This window comes from Nannospalax galili, unplaced genomic scaffold (assembly GCF_000622305.1).
Source record: "Nannospalax galili isolate Female #2095 unplaced genomic scaffold, S.galili_v1.0 scaffold242, whole genome shotgun sequence".
NCBI lineage: Eukaryota > Metazoa > Chordata > Mammalia > Rodentia > Spalacidae > Nannospalax > Nannospalax galili.
In genome coordinates this window covers 2318127-2345379 of record NW_008348081.1, presented here as the reverse complement: position 1 = coordinate 2345379, position 27253 = coordinate 2318127, and the positions used below count along the sequence as shown (strand labels likewise).

The 27253-nt window shown below is 36.6% G+C and overlaps 1 protein-coding gene across 1 annotated transcript in view; it reads left to right on the top strand.

The window, feature by feature from the left end:
- Positions 1-27253, top strand: part of Tusc3 (tumor suppressor candidate 3) — a gene marked incomplete in the record, with an annotated part of 221011 nt that overhangs the window by 113600 nt on the left and 80158 nt on the right. Inside the window, 1 exon segment of the mRNA XM_017800973.2 lies at positions 21831-21920. Coding sequence (XP_017656462.2) covers positions 21831-21920 — 90 coding nt within the window.

Sequence of the window (27253 nt, the reverse complement as noted above, 5' to 3'; positions counted from 1 at the left end):
CCAAATGACTAAACATACGTTATAAATAAATATAACCAAAGAATTAAACTTTACTTGGAAAACTAACTAAAACTAAAAGGTAAATGAACTGTTAATATGCAGATTCAGAGTAATTCTTATTTTAAATCCCAATAGCATCTTTCATAGAAATGGAATAATAGCTAAAGTTTTATGAAACTACAAGATTAGGCAAAAAGAACAAAACTTGGAGGCATCATTCTTGCTAATTTCAAAACATTTCAAAGTTAAAACAATAAAAAGAATAGGCTACCAGCACTAAAGCAGGTGAAAGAAGAGAATGGACTAGAGAATCTAGAAATAAATCCATATCTATATGGTGAAATGATCTTCAGTAAGAGCACCAAGAATGCAGAGTGGAGAAAGTCTTCAACAGACAGCATTGAGAAAACGGGATCTCACAAGTAAAATAATGAAATCAGACCATTTCATACTCTGTCCTTTAAAACTCTAAATTCACGAAGTACTTAATATAACACCTGGAAGTGTAAAGCAAGTGGTAGAAAATGCAGGCAAGAAGTTTCATGACATCAATCAGGACAGTTTGATTTTGGATATGTGAAAGCTCTATCAGCAAAATAAAAAAACCACTGAGACCATGTTAAACTAAAAGGCTTGTGTCCAACAGTTAGTGGAGTGAGGACACAGCCTATGGAACAGATAAAAATACTTGCGTATCATAATAACTGAGAAGAGGTGAAATTAATATCTGAAACATAGATAACATGGTGCAACAGCAGAACATCTGATGCCCAGATATTAAAACTGCCAAGAGATTTGAGCAGACTTTTTTTTTCAAAGAATGCATAAAATGTGACTGTTGATAAGAAATGTTACTCAACATTGCTAATCATTAGATATCTTCCTTCACCTTTTAAAAAGTCTGTTAGTCAAAAGACAAAGCAGGTTTTGGTGAAGATGGAGAGAAAAGGAAACTCCTGTAGACCATTGCTGATAAAGTGAATTGGTGTAGCCATCAGATGATAATATATGGCTTCCTCAAAAAATTAAAAATACAGCTAGGAGAATACATCCAGTTGAAGTGAGGTCCATATGCTGAAGATATTGGCAGTTCCATCTTCATTACAGCTTAGCCATATTAATTAAATGTGGCATTAAATATCTATAAATAGATGACTAAAGATATTTGGGTATGTGCACACAATGGAGTATCTTTCCCTACATAGATGACATTTGCAGAAACATGAATAAATCTATAATGCATTATGCTTATCCAAATAAGCCAGATATGGAAAGACCAATATTATCTGATCTTATGTGTAGAGCATTTAAATTTTTAACTCATAGCACAAAAGAGGAGACTAGCAGTTGATAGATGCTAGGGTTTGGGGAAAATAGGGATATGTTGATCAGTGTACAAAGTTGAGTTATACAGGTTGAATAAATTCTTAGATCAAGAATGTAGCCAGGTCTGCAGTAAATGCTCATACATTGTTTATTGAAATAAGCTACAATGAATTATAAATGACCTCTCAACACAAACAGGTAACTGTTCAGTGTCTGCCAAAAATATATTACTGGGATAGCAAAAAGCATATATCTTTGAAAATTGCTTGAAATATACTAAGGATGAACTGGATAAATTGTAAGTAGAAAATCAGAAAAACAGTTCATCATGAAAAATGTTAATGTAATTCTATCAGAAAGATGGACCTGTTAAAAGACAACGAAAGAAATGGAACAGCAGTGTGCTGTGTGTCATAGGTTAGTGTCTTTTTATATAAATTAGCATATGACTTAAACTCAGTGGAGAAAAATTGTACATTCTTTTAGACTCATATGGGACATTTAGAAAATCTGATCTTTGAGCTTTCCTGGGTAAGTTTGGTGTCACCCACTGTGCCTTGACCCCACCCCCCCAGCCTCATTTACCCTCCCAGCTCCCCCACCCCATTTCTCCTCCTAGCAGGGGCACCAGCACATTTCTTGTCTTGGCACCCTAGAACCGTGGACTGACCTCTTGGCCCATACTCCCCACTGCCTCCTGATCCTTTGCATCCAGACCAACCCAATCCCTCCCTCTACTCTCCATTAGCCCCCAGAGCCTCTTTCCATCCCCAACTCCCTTTGCATCTCTGGTCAGCCCAGCCCTGCAGCTTCCTGGGCCCAGCAGCTATGGCAGGCGACCACTGCCCTTGACTCCCCCCAGCCTCATGCACCCTCCAAGCTCCCCCACCCCTTCTCTCCCCCTAGCAGGGGCACTGGCCCATTTCTTGTCTTGGCACTCCAGACCTCTGGACTGACCTCTTGGCCCAGACTCCCCACTGCTTCCTGATCCTTTGCATCCAGACTAACCTAAATCCTCTAGTCCCCAGGAGCCCCCGGGGCCTCTTCCCATCCCCACCTCCCTTTGCATCTCTGGGTAGCCCAGCCCCCCATCTTCATGGGACCAGCATCTTTCCTGGAGGGATCCAGTCCTTAGGAGAAAGCCTGAGAGCATCTGATCCTTATCTGACTTGAGCCTTGGTGGGAAATCCTAAGCAGCAAGATGAAAGCAATTTGGCCACTCCAATAGCATATCAAAAGAGAGAACCTGAAGCCTAGACCAACCAGCATTTCATGCCCAAAAAGTAAACCACAAAGGCACACAAAGTTTACAAAAAGCAGACCTAAACTCAACAAAAGAAGGCTTGGGTCTCACACAATATTCAGAAACTATGAAAGAAATCCACATGTCAAAGTCACAGCAAAAATGTTAAAATATGAAAAACCCAAATAATATATTGGCACCAAGTATCAATGGTCCTGTAGTAGAACACAATGAAAACACCCTAAAGATAAAGTCGAACGTGGAATTCAAAAGAAGAATTATAAGCATGATAAAAGAATTCAGTGAACTTAAAGAACACACAAAGAAAGACCTGAAAGAAGATAGGGATAAACTGCTGAATGAATTCAGAAAAGAACTAGATATATTGAAGAACTATCAGGCTGAAATAAAGAAGGAAGTGAAAAACTCAGTAAGCCAAATAGAAACGACAGGAGAAAGCCTCACCAATAGGATGAATTAAATGGAAAACAGAGTATCAAGACTGGAAGACAAAGTGGATGAACTAGACCACTCAAGCAAAGATTATGAAAAATTTAAGAAAACACAAGAATGGAATATACAGCCATTTTGTGACACCATAAAAAGACCAAACTTATGATTCATAGGCATATGGGAAGGAGAACAATCTCAGCATAATGGTATGGACCAGATCTTCAATAGGATTGTAGAAGAAAATTTCCTAAAATTAAAGAAAGATCTGTCCATACAAGTACAAGAAGCATATAGAACATCAAAAAGACAGGACCAGAAAAGAAACTCTCCACAGTACATTATAGTACAAACACTAAATGTACAGAACAAAGAGAGAATAATGAAAGCTGCCAAAGAAAAGTCACATATAAAGGAAAACCCATCAGAATTACAGCTGACTTTTCAGAGCAAAGTATGAAAGCCAGAAGAGCTTGGACCAAAGTACTCACAGTTCTAAATCACCACAGATGCCAACCCAGATTACTTTACCCAGCCAAAATTTCTATTACAGTAGAAGGGGAAAGAAAAATCTTCCATGACATAAATAGGCTGAAAGAATTCATGTCCACAAAACCAGACCTTCAGAGAGTCCTTGAAGCAATGCAAAGAGCTGAAGAAAGTAATGACTGTATCCAAGGGGTTACAGAAAGAAACTTAATGAAGGTATAACTATGGAAATATACAGCTACACCAAGAGTGGTAACAGAAATAAAAATAACAGGAATCAGTACACATCTTTCATTAATAACTTTAAATATCAATGGACTGAACTCCCTAGTTAATAGACACATACTGGTTGGTTAAATGGATCAAGAAACAAAACCCATATTTTTGTTATCTACAAGAAACTAGTCTCACTTTCAAGGACAGGCACTACCTTAAGATGAAAGGGTAAAAAAAAAATGTACCAAGTGAATGCTACTAAGAAAAATGCAGGCATTGCAATTCTAATATCTGACAAAATAGACTTCAAACTAAACTAATCACAAGAGATAAAGGGGACACTTCATTCTCATCAAAGGAACAATCGACAAAGAATATATTACAGTAATTAACATATATTCAGCATACTCTGGTGTACACAACTTCATAAAAACAGTACTACAGGAGTCAAAGATCCAGATTAATCCCAACTCATTAATAGTTGGAGACTTCAATTCCCCATTGTCTCCATTAGGTAGGTCAACAGGACAGAGAATTAAGAGATAGACATCTGAATTAAACAGTACCATACATCAAACGGGCCTAACAGACATCTACCAAATATTCTACCCAAACACCAAAGAATATACTTTCTATTCAGCACCCCATGGAACTTTCTCCAAAATCAACCACCTACTAGGACACAAAACAAGCCTCAAAAAATACAAAAAGATTGACATAATTCCATGCATTGAATCTGACCACAATGCAATAAAGCTTAAAATCAACACCAGAAGAAACCCTAATAACTACATGAACACATGGAGATTAAACAACACACTGCTGAATGATGAATGGGTCAAAAGAAAAATTAAGATAGAAATAAAACAATTCCTGGAACTAAATGAAAAGGACAATACAACACAACAAAACCTCTGGGACACATTGAAAGCTGTCATTAGAGGGATGTTTCTAGGTGTAAGTGCATTCATTAAAAAATCAGAAAGAATACAAATAAATGACAACATTGCAACTCCAGACACTTGAAAAGCAACAACAAATGCACACAAACCCAGCAAACAAGAAATAACAAATATCAGAGCAGAAATAGAAATAAAGAATACAGTACAAACAATCAATGAATCCAAGAACTGGATCTTTGAAAGGATAAACAAGATTGACAGACTCCTTAGCCAGTTAAACAAAAGACAGAAAGCACCTCCAAATCAACAATATCAGATATGAAAGGGGAAACATCACCACAGACACCAAAGAGATCAGAACATTATAAAGGAATACTATAAAAACCTATACTCTACCAAATTTGAACACCAAAAAGAAATGAATGGATATCTAAAAGCATGGGAAACCAAAACTAAATCAAGAAGAGATCAACAGCTTAAACAGACCCATAACACATAAGGAAATTGAAACAGTAATACAAAACCTCCCTACTAAAAAAAGCCCAGAACCAGATGGATATACAGCAGAATTCTACCAGACATTTAAAGAAGATCTACATCTAATTTAAAGAAGATCTACAGCCAATACATCCAACTTATTCAAAAAGATGGAAATGGAGGGAGAACCCAACATCACTCTAATACCAAAGCCAGGTAAAGATACAACCAAAAAAACAAAACTGTAAACCCATATCCTTAATGAATATAGATGCAAAAATTCTCAACAATATACTTGCAAACCATATACATACACACATCAAAAAGATCATCCAACGTGATCAAGACAGCTTTATTCCAGAGATGCAGGGATGGTCCAATACATGTAAGTCAATAAATGTCATAAATCATATAAATGGACGGAAAGACAAGAATCACATTGTCATCTCAATAGATGCAGAGAAGGCCTTTGACAAATTCAACATTCAAAGTCCTAGAGCAAACTGGACTGGAGGGAATGTACCTCAACATAATTAAAGCTATATACTAGAAACCCACAGCCAACATCATTCTAAATGGAGAAAAACTGGAAGCATTCCCATTAAAATGAAGAACCAGACAAGGCTGTCCACTATCTCCTCTCCTTTTTAACACAGTTCTTGGCACTCTTCCAAGAGCAATAAGACAAGAGAAGGAAATTAAAGGAGGAATAATCGTAAAAGAAGCAATCAATTTATCCCTTTTTTTTTGCAGATGATGTGGTATTATTATCTAAGAGATGCCAAATGTTCCACCAGAAACTCTTAGAAATGATTAACATGTTCAGTAAAGTGGCAGGTCACAAAATCTGTAAAAGTCCATAGTTTGCATATACTAATAACAAGCAATCAGAAAAAGAGTACATGGCAACACCCCCTTTCACAATAGCTGCAAAAGGATAAAATATCTTGGAATAATTAAAGACCTCTACAACGACATTTTTAAATCTTTAAAGTGTGAGATTGAGGAAGACATCTGTTGCCTGAGTTCTTTTAGGGTCCCTTGCTCCTGGTGCTAGTAGACAAACCACATAACGCATCTTTATCTGAATTTTTCATAGTTTATATCCTGGGTAGGGGAAATAGGGTAACTTACAAAGGTGAACACCCAGTGTCCACAAACAGGTGAACACACAGTGCCCTGTTCCGCTCTGTGTCTCAGTGGCCAGCAGTTCCAGATTGCTTCCGCGGCCCCCCTACAGTCTCCCTTAGCTTTCACCCACCTGCGGTCTTGCCTCCCTTTCGTGTCCACAGGGGCTGTTTTTTCTGCCCTGCTGCTTCTGTCTGAGGTTGCCCCAATGCTCCTCCTGCTGTGGTCAACTCCCCTGCAGCAGGCCCTGCCCCACGGAGAGAAAAAGTAACCCTCAGAACACAACATCAGAAGATGGAGGGACGTCCCATGCTCATGGATTGAAAGAATTAATATTGTGAAAATGACCATCCTGCTAAAAGCCATTAATAGATTCAATTCAATGCCAACCAAAATCCCAATGATATTCTTTACAGAATTGGAAAAAAAAATCCCAAGATTCGTATGGATGCATAAAAGATCTTGGATGGCCAAAGTAACCCTGAACACTAACAACAATGCTGGGGGGGATTACTATATCAGGTTTTAAACTGTATTACAGAGCTATAGTCATAAAAACAACATGGTACTGGTACAAAAATAGACACAAGGATCAGTGGAATAATATTGAAGACCCAAATATGAGTACATGCAATTTCAGCCACCTGATATTTGACAAAGGGACCAAGAACAGCATGTTCAGCAAATGGTGCTGAGCCAAAGACAGCATGTTCAGCAAATTGTGCTGGACCAAAGACAGCATTTTCAGCAGATGGTGCTAGCAAAACTGTATCTTCACCTGTAGAAGAATGAAACTAAATCCCTATCTTTCACCTTGCACAAAAGTGAACTCAAAATGGATCAAAGACCTTACAATGTAAAGTCTGAAACTCTGAAACTGTTAGAAGAAAACATTTGCAATAACCTACAAGATATAGGTGTAGGAAAGGATTTTCTAAACCAGACACCAGTTGCTCAGGAAACAAGGTTAAGATTCAACACATGGGACCTTACTAAACTAAAAAGCTTCTGTACTTCAAAAGAAGCAACCAAGGAAGTGAAGAGAAAACCCACAGAATGGGAGAATATCTTCACCAGCAACACATCTGACAGAGGTTTAACATCCAGAATGTATGAAGAAATCAAAAAACAGTGAATCAAGAAAGGAGGTAACCCAATTAAAAGATGGGCCAAGGAGCTGAACTGAGAGTTCTCAAAAGAAGAAATAAAGATGGCTAAGAAGCATCTTAAAAGATGTTCAACATCATTTGTAATTAGGGAAATGCAAATAAAACTGCTTAAAGATTTCATCTTATCCCAGTAAGACTGGTTAAGATCAAGAGAACAAATGATACCAAATGTTGGTGAGGATGTGGGGAAAGGGGAATGCTCATCCGGTGCTGGTGGGATTGCAAACTTGTTCATCCCCTATGGAAAGCAGTATGGAGAGCTCTTTTTTTTTTTTTAAACTAGAAGGTGATACTTAATAAAATCATTGTGTGGAAGGCCTATAGTGTATTTATGATTACCTCTTTAAAATTTCTGCATTACCTCTTTAAAATTTCTGATTATTTTTGGAAGTATCATTTTGACAATTAAAAAAAGGACAGCAAACAAAATTTTTAATAAAGAGAAATTTTGCTTTTATCACAAAGAAGGTGTTTTGATTTTTATCCTCTCTAGCATATAAATGATAATGATCCTTATTTTTCAGTCTGTTTGTATGAATGATCATCATCATATGATTGCATGCCGTCTTGGTGCTTTCTTGGTCAGGTGTTTTTTCACATATTTTCCCAGTTTTTACTGAGTCTGTTTTCTTCTTCTCATTGCTGAGCTTTAACAGTTCCTTCTATGGCTTAAGATGTCAATCTATTTCCAGTTTTCTATAAATATTTTCTTCAAGTCTGCAGCTTGTAGGCTCATTCTGGAAATGTCTCTTACAAAAAGGCTTTTCCCAAAGAACTCATCGTATTGCAGAGACACCTGTACATCCATGTTTGTTGCTGATCTTTTCACAATAGCTAAGAGATGGAAGCAACATGTGTTCCTCAGCTGTGGAGTGGATAATGAAATTGTGGTTCATCTATATGATGGAGTTTTACTCACAAGTAAAGAAAGATGAAATCATGAAATTTGTAGGTAAATGGATGGAACTAGAAACTGTTATACTAAGTAAAGTAACAGAGACTCAGAAAAACAAACAATGTATGTTTTCCCTCATATATGGATCCTAGCACCAAATCCTTACAGGTGAATATGTATCCAGACATAACTATAGGAAACAGGATAAAGAAAAGGAGCCAGGGAGGTAAAAGAAAAAGTATCTGAAAAGAAGAACAGTAGGAAACAGGCATTAATACGGGAGATATGGCTAAAAATGTGGTTACTTTAAGGGGAGGGGGGAGGGAGGGTTATACAAGGAACCTTAGGGATAAAGGGAAAGAAGGCAACTCAAGAGAGTACGACCATAGGAGAAAGGTATTACTAAGGGAGAAAGGGGGGAAATGGGGCCACTTTCAATGGGGAAACCATGGTCGAATGGTTAGACAGTGCAAGAGATAAATAATGCCTAGTTTTAAAAATAACCAAAGAGAACCATATTAGTCCAACAACCTACTGACAAAGTATACATACAACTAGTTCAAGGAACATAGTATATGTCTAGTCAAGGCTTATGTGAGAAACTTTGGTCTTTGCGCAAGCTTTATCTACATAGCACATGGTAATTAAAAGTACCAGACTGGTGAAACTAACCTTCCTGGATGTTTAACAGCCATACTTTGAACCTATACTAATTTGGTCAGAGGGACTTAAAGACAGTTTTTGCTCCTTGTCCTCCAAGGTTGACTGAGTTCCAGGAGACTCTAGAGCATCTCTTAAAATGTCCTGTAACTGTGGTGAGTCACCTGCCCTCTTGATCAAGGAGGCCATAGAGACCCCACCAAATGGACTTGAACCAGGGTCCAGTCTACAAAGAGGAGGGTCAACACAGAGGAAACATTTCTTCCATGCTTCCAAGTGAAGCCAACCATCATCTAGCAGGACCTTTGACTTATCGTCACATAGATGGAACTGGCAGAGGAAAGTGGCCAGGGGTTCCTCCTAAGCCCATGTGACCCCTGAGGGACAGATCCTTAAACAACCTCACGAGTAAATATAATTTGGTTTATATGGGCCAACAACATGGTCTTATATACCCAAAAGGAAAGTATAACCAAAGATTAAAGGGATCAGTTTAATTCTTTAAGAGTCCACAGGCTACATAAAAAGAAACAATGACAGACAGGAGATATCTTCCTTTGAGTTGTTGGCCAGGGTGGCCCAAGAGAGTCCAGATAGTAATCCAGCATAGACCTGGGAAAATGAACAGCAGACCCCAATCTTATCTAAAGGAATATTGGGAACTGCTTCCTGCTAGATGAGAAAGAGCTGATTTTCCTAAAACAAGGAACTATAGAGAGGCTGCTGTTCTCAGGGAATGTATAAGCACTGGGGAATGACAGGAGGCACTGACAACACAGTGGACAGTAACAGGTATTACAGAATATATGGGTTCCAGCAAGGGGGAGGGGCATGGGAGGGTGCCACTTGGGATGTGGGCATATAGATGAATGTTACTTTGGGATTTTCTTTATGAAATACATAAAAATCAATAAATAAAAAATAAGATAAAAAATAAGATATTTGAGGAAGAAGCATAAAAATTTGCTTCATTTTAATTAGTAGATGAGAAAAACATTACCATTGAAATCTATCTTGAAGTAAATCTGACCAAAGACACTAAAGATCCCTACAATGAAAATCATTAAAGAAAGAAATCTACCTGTTGACTTTATATCCATGCTCACATGCCAAGGATCTCAGAAAGTAATCCTTCTGTGACTAGTAGTAATCAGATATGTAGAGATTAGAGACTCATGTTCAAATATCTAACTGTTATTTGCATTAAAATGAGTTTTTCTGTATGAAACAGTATATTTTAGTTATGAAATGGAGATCTTCTTTAAAGGTTAAAACCGCATTCAAATTTGTGTCTTATAAGGTTTATACTGAGTACAGTATTGTATAACTATTAATTCAACTGTAAACCTAAAAATTTATAGCCAGTATTGAAAGAGATGCATCTTACCTCTGGAAATTGTTGAATATGTCAGTGCTGTTGTAATGAAATGCTTCTTCTCATTATGTGGTTATTAAATAAATAATTTTAAAATGTTAAAGTATCTAAAATAGTTTATAGGAAAGTCACATGAAATAATGTGGTGATGACTGAAATATCAGAAATATATCAGATTGATAAAGTAGAAAACCTAACAGTCCTGGAAAGCCTGAATTTTTGTTAATGGCAAAGTCATCAGTATCAAGTATGTTGAAATACCTGCTTTTACCTAACACCTGGCAAGGTCTCTGTTTTGGAAGAATAAAACCTCCATTCCAGGCATGGGGCGGGGGGAAATTTGTTGAATCAAGCACAGAAGGACCGCTAATACTAATTTCTTGCCAGATAAAATAGTTTAATATTCAGTTTAATCTATAATAACCCCAAAATTGCAGGTAGATGCTATCCTGTCCTTTTAGCATTTTAGAGAAGAATGTGTGCCTTCTGCTTTTCAAAGCTTTGTTCTTCTGCCTCTGGAACCAAATCATAAAGTTCAAGCAGCAAAGCTTTGTTTCCCAAAGCATACAGCAGGCACTGATAACTGAAATGAGGCTGTAATTCTATAGTGACAGCAGATTGACAACTGACAGAAATCTCTTGTGTGAAAATGACAGAGTGTTAATATTTTTTACAACGGACTGACTGATGCCTTTGGAAGGTCTGTTTGGTTTCAAAGGACTTTTAAAATTTTTTCTTTGGAGATGAGAGTATATTAGACCTTTATGATCAAAACCATCTTACTGCATAATAAAAATTGCAACAAATAAAAAAGGATATATGATCTTTAAATTCATCATGAGGACGACAAATGTTAAAAATCAATGTAATATAGGTTCTCTGCCATGTTTCCTACCAGTAGGAGTTAGTTTCTGCATTTGTTTCTAACATTTTGTGTGTATTTATGTGGTGGTTGATTTCATAGTGACATTTTTCATGCAAGTATTTAACGTAATTTGAAAATAGATTCACCCCCTTTCCCTTCCATTCCTTCCTCTCTCTAGCCTCTTTCCTTTCCACAGAAAATTTTGTTTCTAATTCATGTCATGTATATATATAATCATTATAGAGTCTAGTATGTACAGAGGAGATATTTGTCTTTCTCATTTTGTTATTACACTTAATATGATAATCTCCAGTTGTAGCCATTTTCCTGTAATGCCATGGTTCTGTTCTCCTTTATGAATGAATACGACTCTATTGTGTAGACTACATTTTCTTTTTCCATTCATCGCTGGTGGCTGTGTAGCCCAATTCTATAGATAAACTAATGTAAATAGAGCTTCACTGAATATGGATGTACAAGTGTGCATGCCTGTTGATTCAGAATCCTTTGGGTGCATGCCCTGGACTCTTCTTACTGGATCATCTAGTGCTTCTGTTTTCAGTAGTAGTTCAATTTTGAACCACTTCTAAACTGATCGCCACAGAGGCTGAAAGAGTTTACACTCCCACCAGTATTAAATAGGGTTCCTGTCCCCAGTCCATGCTAGCATTTGTTGTGTTTTGTTTTCTTAATGGTAGCCATTCTGACTGGGGTGATGTAGAATTTCATTGTAGTTTTAATTTGTATTTTGCTGATGATTAAGTATGTGAAATAAATTTTCATGTTATTGGCCATTTGTACTTATCTTTGGAGAACTGTGCATTTCCTTTGTCCATTTATTAATTAGGATGGTTTATATTTATTTTTTTGAGTTCTTTAGGTAGTCAGGGTATTATTAAATTTGTAGCTGCCAGAGGTTTTTCCCATAATGCTGTCTATTCCTTTAATTGCTTCCTTTCCTGTGGAAATCTTTTAAAATTTATCTAGTCCCATATGTAAATTTATAGTATTATACATAAGCAGGTCTTGAAGTGTATTCTGTGTGCTTTTAACGTTTTCAGTTTCCTGTCTTAAATTAAGGACTTTGATCCATTTTAATTGATTTTTATAGAGGATAAGAGATATGCATCTAGTTTCACTCTTCTACTTGTGGATCTCCACTTTTCCCAGGACTAATTGCTAAAGAGACAGTCTTCTTTTAAAAATATTTTTAGCATGTGTTCTAGGAACGAGTTTATTTCAGCATAAAACTCGAATGTCATAATTCATCATTGGGTGAAGACAAGGCTTGAACTCAAGGCAGGAAGCTATAAGTAGGAACTGAAGCTGAGATTATGGAAGACAGCTGCTTCCTGGCTTTCTTATTCAAGCCAGGCCCACCTGCCTAGGGATGACGTCACCCATGTGGGCTGGGCCCTTCTGCATCAACTGTCAGTTGAGAAATTGCCTCCTAGACTAGGTTACATGCCAATCTGATTGAAAAAATTCCTCAGTTAAGGTTTCATCTTCCCTGGTGACTCCAGTTTATGTCAAGTAGACAAAAACTACCAACATGGTGCATTTATTTAGAATTGTTATATGATCCTGATGGATTTTTACTTTTATGAATATGAGGTGCCCTTCTTTATCTCTTTTAAATTTGTTTTGAAGTCTAGTTAGTCAGATATTAGTATAGATACTCCTGCTTTCTTTCTAGGGACATTTTCTTGTGTCTTTTTCCATCCTTTACGTAAGACTGCTTTTCTTTGTCAAGCAGATGTGCTTCATGAAGGCAATAAATTGAGGAATGTTATTATTGGAAAACGTGTCTATTATTTCCTGTCATTTTATTATTTTTGCAATGTTGATGCTTTCCTAATTTTGATCTAACCATATCCCTCTGAATATGGTAGACTCTGATCTGGAAAGTTAAGCAGTCTTATCTCTGATTTAATGAGAGAAATCATGTGAGTTTAAATGTAGGGTATAATCCAACTTGAACCTGGTTAGGTTATGACAAAGGATATACGGTTATGTTGAGGTGTTGAATTTTCATGAAATAGTAGATTTCTTTATAACCAAAAAATGAGCTTTCAAGCTTTGAAATTTGATCCTATCTCAGAGTAGTGTCTTGCTTTTAGCTATTTAAGAAAAAGTGAACTTTATTTAAATAGGAACAGTACAGATTTTGTCAATGAATGTTGTAGCCATATGAGCACATTTCTACTATAAAATGATTTGTAAATAAGGACATTATATTCAGAAAAAGAAAAAAACAGAAATGTGCATTTCTTTATGGGAATTATAGCACTCATTCCGTTATGGATAATAAATGTTACAGCTACCAAGAATGTTCAGAGGGACAAATGTGAGAATTAGGGAAGGCCAAAACTTAGGAGTAGGTGTCATGGTACACGCCAAACCTTGCTCATGAAGGTGCAAGGAAAATTTTGAGCAAAGTATTGCCAACCATTTTTAGCACTTGAATTTAAAATAAAAGACATGAAATAACAAGTAGTATGTCATAGGGAAGAGTAAGCGTGGGGTAGTTTTTTGCAATAGATGGAAGCTAATACAGAGTTCTCCAACTGGTCACAGACAGAGAGTAAGTATCTAAGAGATGCATAGCCCTATGTGACATATCCACAACGGATCCTCTGCACCCAAGATGCATAGAACATAGTGAAACAGAAGGTAGAGAGAATACTAATACATCTCTCAACTCTTACTGGCGAACCTTCCTTGTGAAGCAGGGCAAAGCACACAGAAGATCACAACTGGCCAAAGTGTAAAGAATAAGAGACTATAGAGTGTGTGTCCTTGGATAGGATTCCATTATTAAACCTCACCCCCAGCCCCCATGACTCAATGACCATTGCAGAAGAGGAGGCAGAAAGATTAAAAGACTCAAGGTTGGTCCATGGACATAGGGAAACAGAGACTTTCAGGCCTCTGGGAACTTGCTCAGATGAACTTGCAACAGTGGTGACAGCATGTGCAAGACCCATGCAAACTAAATCAGACAAAAACCCAGCATAAGCTGAGGATTGGGCAGGAGGCACCAACCTTAGCCAAAGAACTCTTGGCACCTGAGTACTGCTGGGTGAGGGAGAGTTGATCATTTTTAAGGGAGTGACTCTAGATAGGCTGAGTAGACATGAACTTGAAATGAGGGACATCTGAGTATAAAAACTTGACCTGATATGCCTTAACATTGTTGACATAACGCATGAAGCCCCGTGGAGGAAGGTATGCGGATATCCATGGGGGAGGGGATCTAAATATGATTAAGATACATTGCATGAAATGCACAAAAATTCAATAAAAATATTCATTTAGAAAAACATAAAATAGTACGTCATAGGGAAGGCTAAGCATTGGGGGCAGTTCAGTTGATTGTAAAACATCACACTAATTGTTTAGGAGAGAAGTAAGCTTATGATTGTATGATTAGATGCCACATAAATTAAAATGTCACAATATTAAAAGGTTAATAAAATGATTAATGTGAACATTCTTAAATTAGCCAATGGGCATCCATCAAAGTCTATAGTAAATATTTTTGTAGTGTAAATTATAATGCTGCTTAATATTTTCTTCACCGTTCTTCATTGTACTCATGGAATCAGTCATGTGGCAAATCAGAAAGCAATATTGGGAAGAAAAACAGTGAAGGAAAAGAAAATTTATTATTAACGTGATATATCTGTGGAGGACTGATGATATAATTCTGTGGCATGGTCAGTAACCAAAAATAATAGGTTCCTTATATATTACACAATTTAAATATACAGTTAAAATATAATCTCTGTTATAATAGGAAGAAAATATATGGTACTGAAAAATAATTCTAGAAATTCAGGAGAAAGCACGAGTGATGTGCAAGGAGGCTGAATGTATCACAGAGTGATATATGTGTATCTGTGGAGTTGTTAGCAGTGGAAACTGTTCATTCTTACAAGTAATATGAAATGTGGGAAAAGTCCATCTAATAAGAGATGTCTCAACTGTTGATAGAATATTAAAGTGACACACAATAGAATATGGATCATATGGTGAGCTACTTCATAACTAAATCTCAGCCTGTTTGCCTCTTGCAGGAACCCTTCATCCTTCCCTTTGTATTTTCACCAGGTAGTTCAGGGAGTTCAAACTGACTTGGGAGTGACAGGAAGGCTGAAAGGAGAGCAGTCAGTGGTCAACTTAAAGCAGTGACGTCTTCTACAGTAACAGAGCTTAGGTGACTGAAGAGTGTCTCTGTGCCTTTCCAGTCAATAAAACCAGAATAGAATTTGAATTTTGATGAGTAATGAAGGCAAGACTTATTAGGAAATTTTTATTTTCTTACCCTTGATGGTGTTTAAATGCAGTAGTTTGTTCTGTAGTAAATGAACATTGGATGAGCTTAATCATGTCCAGTGCAGGCTAGGTTTTGTCTAGGCTGATTGCAGATTGTTTCCATGAAGCTGCTGAAAGTTTTTGTAAAAATACAGTTTTTATTTCAAACTGTTGTTGGAAAATTAACTCATTAATATTTAAGCAGTACCATAACAATTCTTGTCACTCTTTCAGTCTACCAAAAATGCTAATAATTTTTAAAAATTCTTCCAAGAGGAGCCTTCAATTATTCTATCAAAAGGCAGTGATAATCAGCGTTACAAATTTATTGAATTTCTGTTCTTTGGAGTATTATGTATATCCATTACAGTAATTATGCAGAGGATCTTATATTATTCTTATTTTACAGGGAAACAGATGCAGTTAAAGTCTACTTGTTGCACTTCACACAACTAGATACTTGATTGAACTGAGATTTGATCCTGAATGCCTAAGTTCTGTGTTCCCTTCACAAAGCCTGGTTTCTGTAAACCCAGGCCATCTCTTTTATGTTGGGTATTTAGTTCAGTGGATCTGGGACCTGTTATGACAGCAAGAACTGCATAGAGGAATGCTGGTTTGATGCATGTTACTCTAGCAGCATATCAATTTCTTGATTCCTCAGCTGCAGCTTGGAGATTTTTGTTGTGTTTATCTTTGACTCCTTGAAAGCTAATTAACTTTGCATAGCAGAATACATTCTAGCATTCACAAACATGAACTTGACAAAGCAACCTTGACAGGTGAACCTACTCCCCCGTGGCAGCATTTTAAAAGTAAGTAACAGGTGCAGAGAGCAGACATGTTTTCACACAATACAGTTTACAATACTAATGATAAATTGTTGATTTAAAAAATTATGTTTTGCATATGTTTCTATATCCTTGCTTTTCTTTAACAGAGAAAAACTCAGTGCCCATTGTCTGTTGATAGCCTGTATAAACTAAATCATTTACACAAAGATCAAACATGTAATTGGAATCTTATTGACAGTTTCTGTGTCATTCCACCACCCTGTCATCCTTATGGCCACCAAACTTATCCATAAAGGAACCATTTATTTTATTTTATTTTTTATTTATTTATTTGTTATTTGAGTGTATAGTGAAAGGAGATTTATTAGATTGGCTTACATGATATGGGCTAAGGCTGAGTTCCTAAGCCTACACTTGAGGTGGAACTCTTTCCAAGTCAGTTAAGGCAATGATGATAATTGCTCCATTGAGGCTCCCTACTCAGCTGACTCTAATCTTTGCCAAGTTGACATTAAAACCCATCATTCCAGTTTCATGATCCTTAGCTCTGGGTTAGAAACCTTAGGACCCTTAGACTGTGTTCTAAGCCTTGTAATTTAAAAAAAAATAATTTTTTATTTATTACCTTTATTTGATATATATGAGTGTATTGCCCACATGTAAGTGAGTGCACCAGTGTCGTGCCGTGCTGTGGAGGTCAGAAGAGGGCTTCGGATTCCCCTGGAACTGGACGGTTCTGGGAATTGAGCCCCGGTTCTCTGCAAGAGCAGTCAGTGCTCTTAACCGCTGAGCAGTCTCTCCAGCCCCAGCCTTGTAATTTTTTTTTGTTGTTGTTCTTGTTGGTAGCTAAGTCATAGAATAAGAATAGATTATGTATTACAGTGAGGAGGAAGTTATTCATAGTTCTTTAGGTGTAGAATAGAAAGATTTTAACTTCCTAGCCAAGTGGAAGTGAAATATGCAGATATCAAAATATGCGTAATTCAGGACTCCTGTGTTGTAAGTGAAATTTAAAGGGTATAGGGTCACCTGTGAGTATATCTTGTGCTTGAGCAGGAAAAATACCTCATAAGTACTTTCCTTTCACAGAAGGTGATAATGTTCCATGGAACAACATATGTGTCATTAATTCTCATTGCACTTCCTTCTTCCTGTATTTACTTGGGGGATTCTGGAGGATAGAAATCTGACATGATTTATTTTATTTTTAAAGTAGAATGGTTAAATAAAGTATTGAATTATAGTATATAATTTCAGGTAATGTAGGGTAAATACAAAAATTATAGTTTTCCAAAAAGCAGTATTACTTGAACTATCGAAATGGGTTAAGTAGTATATTTTGTGGCCCACAATGCAGAGCTTCTGGTAATCTGTAGCTCTTCATCAATTACTGTCACTTTAACCTAGACAGTATTAGTCTGGTGAGTAGGAACATTCATTTTAAACATAGAAAACATCCTAAGGATCTTCAGTTTAAAACATAGAAGATAAAACATCATTAAAAATGTAATAACCCAGCCCTCTTCTCACAGTAAATCACAGTAGGGTAGAAGCTGTTTTCTGCCTCCTTAAGGCTGAGGAGCTGTTTTAGGAGGAGACTTCACACACCCTAATGTTTCTCCTGCCTCAAAGACATTGTATCAATTTAAGTACTTAAACTTTATGAGACGCTTAAAAGCTGAAGATTAGAATAAATTCTTAAACAATTTTCACATTCATGAATGGTGCTTAGGTATTATACATACTTTTTTGTACATAATTTTTAATTTTTTTATAATTCTGTGTGTCTGAGTGTATTGCCTGCATGTGTGTAGGTACACCTGGGTCATGTAATGTCCTCATAGATCAGAAGAGGGCATCCGATCCCCTGAAACCAGAGTTACAGATGGTTGTTAGCTGTCATGTGGGTGCTGGGGATCAAACCTGGGTCCTCTGCAAGAGTAGCCAGTGGTCTTAACCACTGAGCCATATTTTCAGCCCCAGCGTTATACATAATTATAATTCTTTAGAACAATCATTCATAGCTACTGCTTTCACATAAGGTAAGAAGGGGCTTTTCTCTCCCTTCCTAATCTTAACAAAACGTTGTAACTTTAATTTATATAGAAGCTTTCTCTGTGATTGTTCGCTTTATTTATTTGTATTTTATGCATATGAGTATTTTGCCAGCATGTAAGTGCATCCATGTGTGAAGTCCTTGCAGAGGACAGAGGAGGTCATCAGAGCACTTGGAAGGTTGTTAGAGGTACCATGTGAGTGCTGGGTACCAAACCTGTCTCCTCTTTTAAGAGTAGCCAGTGTTCTTAACTGCTGAGCTTTGTCTGCAGCCCCACTATTAATGCTTTTGAAAGAAGGATTCCATTGTGAGAATGACTTTTGATCTTGTTTATATTGTAAACAAAAGATGAAATAACCATGATAGAAGAAACTTTGAGCTACATTAAACTTAACAACTTCTCTTTAATAAAAGATACCATTAAGAAAAATAAAAGAAAGCTACCAACCAGTTTACTAAATATTATTTGCTGTGTATATATTTAACAAAGAACCTGGATTTACAAATATAAAGAAATTCAACAATACAGTTAAAAATAAGGTACATAATCAGATTAAAAGAAGGCAGAAGACTTGGGTACATTTCGTTGATGTCCAAATTTCATTAAACATTCAAAATGCATTCAAATTCATTTTTCACCAAGGCACTGAAAAAACTAAAATTGCAATTTGACACTATGATGCTTCCACCAGAATATCTAAAGTGAAAACACAGGTACACATGTTAAACCCAGGATCACTATCAGTGACACTGCTATGGGCTGTGTGAATTTAAATCCTCCCCCTGAGCAGTGGTTCAATGTATCTACTGAAGGAGAGCCTACACCATTATGTAATGCAGCATTTTCAAGAAAATGTCCTTGTCTTTGGAGGGTAGGCATTAGGATGAGACACAGGACTCTTGTCTTCCTAGTAGCATTGTATTTGTATTTGATTTGTGAAGTGTGTTCACTTTGTTATAAGTCATGGATCTCTGACCCCGTGAAGCATGCCTTTTTGTATAAAGATATTACTTAAATAAAGGCTTAATTCCAGTTATACTAGTTGGAATAATTGAAATTTGCAAATTAAAAAAGTGTACTAAAATGGTGACATTTCATTTGTCAAAATCAAAGAAGAAACATTTGTCGCACTTTAAGAAAATGACCCTTAACCAATCCTGTATGCCTTGCATTTAAGAAATTTGTGTTAGTTCAGGACTTTCTTATCTCTTGTGAAAATTGCCACAGCTCTGTGAGTAGCAGAATTCCCTGTGTGAGTACGTCTGTCACCGCCTCATATGAGTGAGCACTCATCCCTTCCATAAGCCTGCACTTTTTTTAAAAACCAATTCCTGAACACATGAATAAATAATAAACTAAAATTAAAAAAATAAATTTCAGTAACATACCATCATAATTATTTAAGGATCTACAGTAAATTGTTGCTTAATTTTGCTACTTATTTTTAAAGCGAATTATTTTCTCTTTAAGTATTGGCAAAACATATTTTACATTTGTTTCTTTATTGATATATCACGTCATAAGACCTGATCATGGGCTCAGTATCATTCATAATTTTGAAGTGATCTAGGTATAAAAAATATTTTCAGATGTTTGACTATAACTTTAATAATGTGGAAACCTTAAGAAAATTTATCTCACTGAGAAAATTACACATACTAGAAAAATGATTATGATCTGTCACCTAAATATACTGTTGATAGTGATTGTGTATCTGTTTCTATCTGATGCAGGTGTACAGACTCCCTTGTTCTCCTCGGGTTCATAAATGAATCTCCTGTTGTCTTTGAATGCTGTTGTAGTTGAATTGTTTCTGCTCCTAAGAATGGCATGTCATCCTCTGTGCTGCATCTTACCATCTCACTTATTCTGTAACAGTGCTCCAGCAGTTCTCCCTGGCCTTGTCATCAGGGGTGTTCCCCTTATTCTAGTAACTCAGTCTCATTAGCAATGCGGATGTCCCCTTACTTATCCTAAGAAATACATTGTAGCACTTTCAGTTCCTCTTTTAATTAACACAAAAGTTTCGCTCTAAACAGATAAAACTAGTATTGTTGGGTATCTGTTAAAGGAAAAAAGGTCATGTGTTCTACTATAATTGTACTAATTTACTGCATATATCTCTTCCTGGAATTTTTCAGATATATTCTACCTGAAACAGTATGTCTTTTAGCACAAATAATCAACTCACTAGAATCTCTAAATTCGTTGAAATAATTATGTAAATTAAATTTAGAATTTATTTTTTTCACATAACCACATTTAAAATAGTATTTTAAAAATTGCTAAGCATTCTCTCTGCTTATGGTAGGCTTGAAATTCTAATATATCTTCTAAGTTTAAATACAAATATTTCACAAATTCCTGACTTGAAGTCTCTGTTAAGTTTGCTGAAGTCAAGTGTGGCTTCTTTAAAAACTAATTTCAAAGTTATTCTCAACTAGGTGACAAGAGCATTCTGTTTAGCCATTGTCACTTTCTGGTGACTCTCTGGCTCTGAAGCAGCCACAGAACATAATCCACATTCATCCTGTGTGTGGATATATCCTCCAAGAACTTGTCCCCTTCTGCTTTTCCTCGTTGTGTCTTCTCTTTAAATAATGTACAAATCTAGATTATTTGGATTGTTGTTCATTCTTCTCTTTAACCGTAGTTGAAACAGATAGTTACCAGAACCTTCCAGGCAACCAAAGTGAAGAGTGACTGGACTAGTTACAGGACCTAGAATGCTCTGGTTACTGTTTCAGTCTAGATGTGTCAGGTTCATTGATCTAAAAACAATGTTCAAATGGAACTTGCATATCCATAAGTTACAGTGACTGAATTATGACTTCTAGTTCATTAAGCTACTCACTCTAATTAATGCATTGTATCTTCCAGACTACTTTTCCAATTACATTTTCCCTTATAGATCCAACAGGCATAGAAACTAATCTCTAGGAGTTAATTCCTGGGACTGTCCCTTTGTGGTGTGCGCCATCTCCACAGATCTTCTAGACATACTGCTAGGTGCCTTACTGAAAGCAGTTAGGTACATACAGTCATGGTAACCTAAGAATAGAGACATTCAGTAATCCAAACTTACTGTGGAAATGTCATTTAGAAGATTCAAATTTTTATCATGCTTTTTATCACTATATCTTGTCTCATCTGTGCTCTTGACTGCTTCCATTTGGCAAGTGCTATCAGTTTGTCACTTGCAGGATGCGTAACATAGTGCTGTCTCATTTAGCCACCAGCGTATCTCTCAGAATTGGTAACCAAGTTTCATGGCCTCATAAAATGCAGCTAAAATAAGTAATTTGCCCAAGATCCCATAGTAATTGAATTTTTTTATGTTTCTTTTTTTTCTGAAGGAGCTACTACATGATTTTTAAATGGTAGTTTAATGGTGACCATTACTTTTAAAATGAATTATTCTGGAATTCTCTGGCTTAAATATTGAAATATTGTACCCTGGTTTTCAGTGTATAGTCTTTGCTATGACGTCTGGCCAGATGTGGAATCATATCCGTGGACCTCCATATGCTCATAAGAACCCTCACAATGGACAAGTGGTAAGTGTATTTTCTGTCTATCAATACAGTGAACACTATCCCTCTTAATGAAATTATGATTATCCTTTAGTAAGTATAGATACTCTTCATAAAGCACACTTTCCAGTTTACTACTTCTATACATACATAGGCATAAAGCATTTTATAAATATAGGGTAAACCCTGCTTTGGTGTTGGCATCTTAATATTATTGTATCTGCCACAATAAGTATATGCACACAAGCTAATTAGTGTGTAAATTATTGTGACAATAATAGGAGACACAGAAAAAAAAATTGAACAGTTTAGCCCCAGTGTCTCATCAATGGTAAATTTAAACTATTTCAGGTTAATTAAAATAGCATTAAGAATTATAACATTGTATTAGAGTGGTAAGAAATCTTTGCTACAAAATTAAAAGTGAATTTAAAAAACACCTAGAATTTATGTGTTACTAAATTAGTAGGAAAATTTACATCAGTAACAGCTCCCAAGTTCACACAACTGTTCTTGTTATCATCCTTTTTCTTTTGATGGGAAAGAAATATGGGTCAGCATAGCCAAGTACTCCCCTGGAAGTTTAATAAGGCTACTGAGTCTTACAAAAGATTTTGAAGATATGCTTTAGTTTCCCTTTTTCTGCTTTATTTTGGAAAATGTAAAAATTTTAAGCAAATTATATAATGATACACCCTCAAAAATACCACTAAACCTTTAGCAGTTTTCACCCCATAATCAATCTTGTTTTAGAAGTGTTCCCATCCTGTGCCATGAACTAGGTATTGGGTTCTGAAAGCAGTGCTCAGTATCCTTTCACTTCATGAATCAGAATTTCAGTGTGTAGCCTGTAATTGCCGTGATCAAAATACTTGACAGAATTATCTTAAGGGAGAAAGATGTATTCTGGTTCAGCTTTCAGGATATTTCCATCCGTGACAATGGGCACATGAGATGGAGTACAAGAAGCAGAGTCTGCCCTTCAGAGGCCCACCCATTTTGACCTATATCTGCCAGTCAGCCCCCACATGCCGAAGGCAATATAGCCCCTCCAGAGGAGAAAACATGAATCTATGGAGGACATTTTAAATTGCAACTGTTAACAATCCACCCTGACACACAAATGGCCATCTAATGCAAAATGCATCTAGCCCAACTTGAGTTCCCAGTATCTCATGCTGGGCGTGGTGGTGCACACCTTTAATCCCAGCACTCAGGAGGCAGAGGCAGGTGGATCTCTGTGAGTTCAAGGCCAGCCTGGTCTACATAGTGAGTTCTAGGACAGCTGGGGATACAGGGAGACCCTGTCTCAAAAAGACCAAAAAAAAAAAAAAAAAAGTTCTTATACAGTGTCCTTGATTCTCAGTAGAATCTTTCAGCAGTGTACTTTGGTAAAATTAAACAAAGAAAAAAAAGATTATGTAATTGCAGAATACAGTGTCACAGTGTAAACCCCATTCCGAAAGGGGAGAATGGGAGGAAAAGACCACAAGTGAGTAGGCTACCATCAAATCCTATAGCTCCATGTCCCTCATGGCATCATCTGAACTGCAGCTGCCTTGGGCGTCTTCATACTGTGACCTTGATGTACGCAGTCATGTGTTCTTTCTCCCTTGGGCCAGCCCTGCTTGGTGCCTACAACTTTCTTTGACCAGTGTGTCACATTACTGGCATCTCCAGCGTCCTGGGTTCTCCAATCCAGCTTATGCTGCCACCCTGTAGTCTTCATACATTGACTTAGGGGCTCCCTACCTTGAGTATGTCTTTACTACACAGTACCTGACCTCACAGGCTTTTCTCAGAAATCCTGGTGCAAACTTCCCCAGTTCTGTAAATCTTGCATTCTACTCACCTGCAAAACTAGTAGCACAAAGACAGTGCCAACTTCTGCCCTATGGAGAAGCAACTAAGCTCCTCTGCACCTGGTTGCAGTAGTGCTTGTGCAACACTACAAGGGAAATACTTCACTGGGGGATTCTGTTTAAGTAGGTACCTCTGCTGCTCTTTTATGAAGCAAAGTCTTTGAAAAGAGCTTTCACTTTTATGCCTTGGCACTTTCAGTAGGAGGTTTCACCCTCCAAGTGCTTTTCCTCGGATCTTCAGAGTTCTGCATTCTTTCTGTAGACAAGCTCCAAAAGCCTAAGAATAACATGGTCAAGTGTAGTCACAGAAGTGACTCCATTCTTGTTACTGCTTCTCTATATCAGTTACTTTTGTGTTGTTGTGCCCCCAATACCTAACATGCATCTTGACGGAGGGAAAATTTATTTTAGCTCTTGGTTTCTGGGGATTTAGAGAAGGCATATGTTGGAGAAGATACTTGTGATATGTTTTACAAACACTTGTATCCAAATCTTCCAGATCAGAAAAAGACAGGCAGCCAAGGAAATAATGAGAAAGGCTTATTAAGGTTAGGCACATTCTGTAAAACAGTTCTTCAATCAAGCAGCAGTGTGAAAAGGAATCCAATGTTAATGGGTTTTGTAAAAGAACTGTGATCAAGTGTTGTTGTACACTCACCAAAATCAATAGCTTTGTTATCATGCAGAATTTCACTAGCTGATGTGGGCTGGTTCATCCTTTGTAAAGGTTGAAGGTAGGTGATAATGATGATCACACTCATGGTCCATGATCCTATGTTTCCAGTGGATAAGGATATACCCTGTACATGTGAATGATATGCAAATGGAGTGAACAGTAATACTGGAAGCATTGTTCTTAATAGCCCACACTAGGAACCACTCAAGTGTCCATCTCCAGTAGAATACATAATTAAAGGGTAGTATATTAAACTAGTGCGACATGCACAGCAGTAAATAGTTTTTACATGCAGCAGTGAAGACAATGTCTAACATGTCAAGTGAAACCAGACACAAAAATGTATCAGCTGTCATATTTAATTTATTGATGTTCAAAAACTAGGCAAAAGCTAATCTGTGTGTTAGTTGTCAGAAGAGCAGTTGCTTTTATGCTGACTGGGTAAGAACTAGAATAAGTTATCCCAAGGCTTCTATGAGGCTCTTTAAAATCTAGATGGTACATTCTTATGTAGATGAAAATTCATCTGACTATAAATTGTCATACATGAACTTTTTTTGTGCCATTTGTACTTATATAAGCCTCCTCTGAAACATGAAGACTTTAAGTAAATACTTAAGAGTGTGCTTTCAGTACTGATACTGCTGCAGCTCTTCCACTTTAAACTTTTTATAAATGAGTTTACCTAATCATAAGCCTATCTCATGAGTTTGTTGTAAGGATTAAATCAAACCATCCAAATCTGTTGAAATGAATGTAGGTACTCAGTTTTTGTGCTTATCAACTTCTTAAAAGTTCACTTTAGAGGTTTTAACAATACACCTTCATCTATTCCCCAGAAACATTGTGTATTGTGCACGCCACATCTTTTCCTCTGTCTTCCCATAGCTTGTGTTCTTGCTTTCATGGGCTGTTGTATCAGGGATAGAGCAGTAAAGTGCTGTGTTTCATGTATGCTGATAAGAGATCACATTTCTGAGCTAAAACATGAAACTACCTCGGTCATTCCACGTAGCATCATCAATGTGTGTTTCAGAATTGTAAGCAAACATTCACTGTCATGGTTTCCATGTGTGGTAACCTTTAAATTTTGAAACATTAAATACATGTTATCAGAACTTGCCTGTCATTTGTGAAAAATCTTCAGTACATGAAGGGATGTATTCTAGTACCACAGCAAACCTCACTGCCCTTTCAGATTGCATTTAATGAAATGTGGTGTGTACTGTAGCATGCAAGCCATGCAGTGTGGCACTGGTTTTCCCCTAGGCAACATTTCTAGAGTAATTGGGAACATTTGGGGTTATTTACAACTGAAGGGGCAGCTGATTATGACAGGTAACTTAAGGCCAGAATGCTAAATACCTCATAATACCAAATAAATAGGAAAATAATGTATTCCAAAATATGTGAGTGTCTAAGGGGAAAAGCAATGTAATACCTCAGGTGGGTATTTATCCTCTTAGATGTTTTACAGCTAAGATAAGCTCTTCTCTAGTATATGCAAAAGGGCATCTTCATTTTTCTTAAAACTACCAGCACAACAACAAATCATTTTCCTAAGTGAAATAACCAGTGCTAAGAATACGCTGACCTATACTGTTTAGGAGAGATATATATTTGGAATGTCATTAGTGAACAGGATTGGTTTCTAAGTGGGCTTGCTGTGATAGTTCTCTTTAATATACCTTACCAAATAACAATTATTTGTGACCTTTTATATACATTTCTTAAAAAGAGATGCTGACCAGAGACAACGAAGAAGACGCTACTCCAGAAAACAGACATGTTCGTTTTAGTTTCTTTTTGTCCTGAAGTCAGTTGACAAGGAGAAGCAGAGTGGAACCGGGCTGACTCTTCTCCAAGCCCTGCCTCTTACCCAGTAGGGCATTTTGAGGACATTACTTAGTTTGTGTTTCTTTGAAATGAGTGTACTGCTGCTTTTCTTAGCTCTTAGTTGTTTTTTTTTTTTTTGTGTGTGAGATAAAATCTGATGGTTGAATTTTTTTCAGGCCAGCACAAACCTGTTGAACAGCGGTGTCATGGGGCAGAGGGAGGGAAGGTGTGTGTGGAGGCATTGATGGAGTGGGTGGAGCCAGCACAAACTTGAGGCCTCAGCACAGAAGAGGGCAGCCACAAGAGACAGTGATGTGGCAGCATTTTTTTTTTTAAATGTATCCAATGACATTAAATTTTATTTATTTATTTATTTTACAATTAAAGTTACAGTTTTATTTTTATTTTCATAAGAGACAGTGATGTGGCAGCATTTTTTTTTTTAAATGTATCCAATGACATTAAATTTTATTTATTTATTTATTTTACAATTAAAGTTACAGTTTTATTTTTATTTTAAATTTGTTTTTACAATTAAAGTTACAGTTTTAACAATATAAAAAATGTTACAGTAATTCAGATGTTTTGGCATAATGATTACAGATTTGATAAATACAATTAATATCTCATAATAGTGATGAGGATTATACAAAAGCTATTAAAACAATTATGAGAATAAATTCTATTGTCACTTAAGTATCTAAAGCTATTTTCCTTTGCGTTCTTCCAGAATGATTTGTTCTTATTCTTTACCTTAATTTGAGGGACTTCAAGAAGATACTTATTTTTTTTTTTCATACAGAAGAATTCCTTCCAAAGCAATTGACATTGAGACGTTTTCACATGCATTTCTAAACTCTATATAAATGACTATTGCTGGTCGTAGTCGCCCACCTTCTGAGCTCCTCGGCATCTGAGCATGTATACAAACTCATCAGGTAGACAGCCTTCCTCTCCCACTAGAGCCTCCATACTCTGCCATC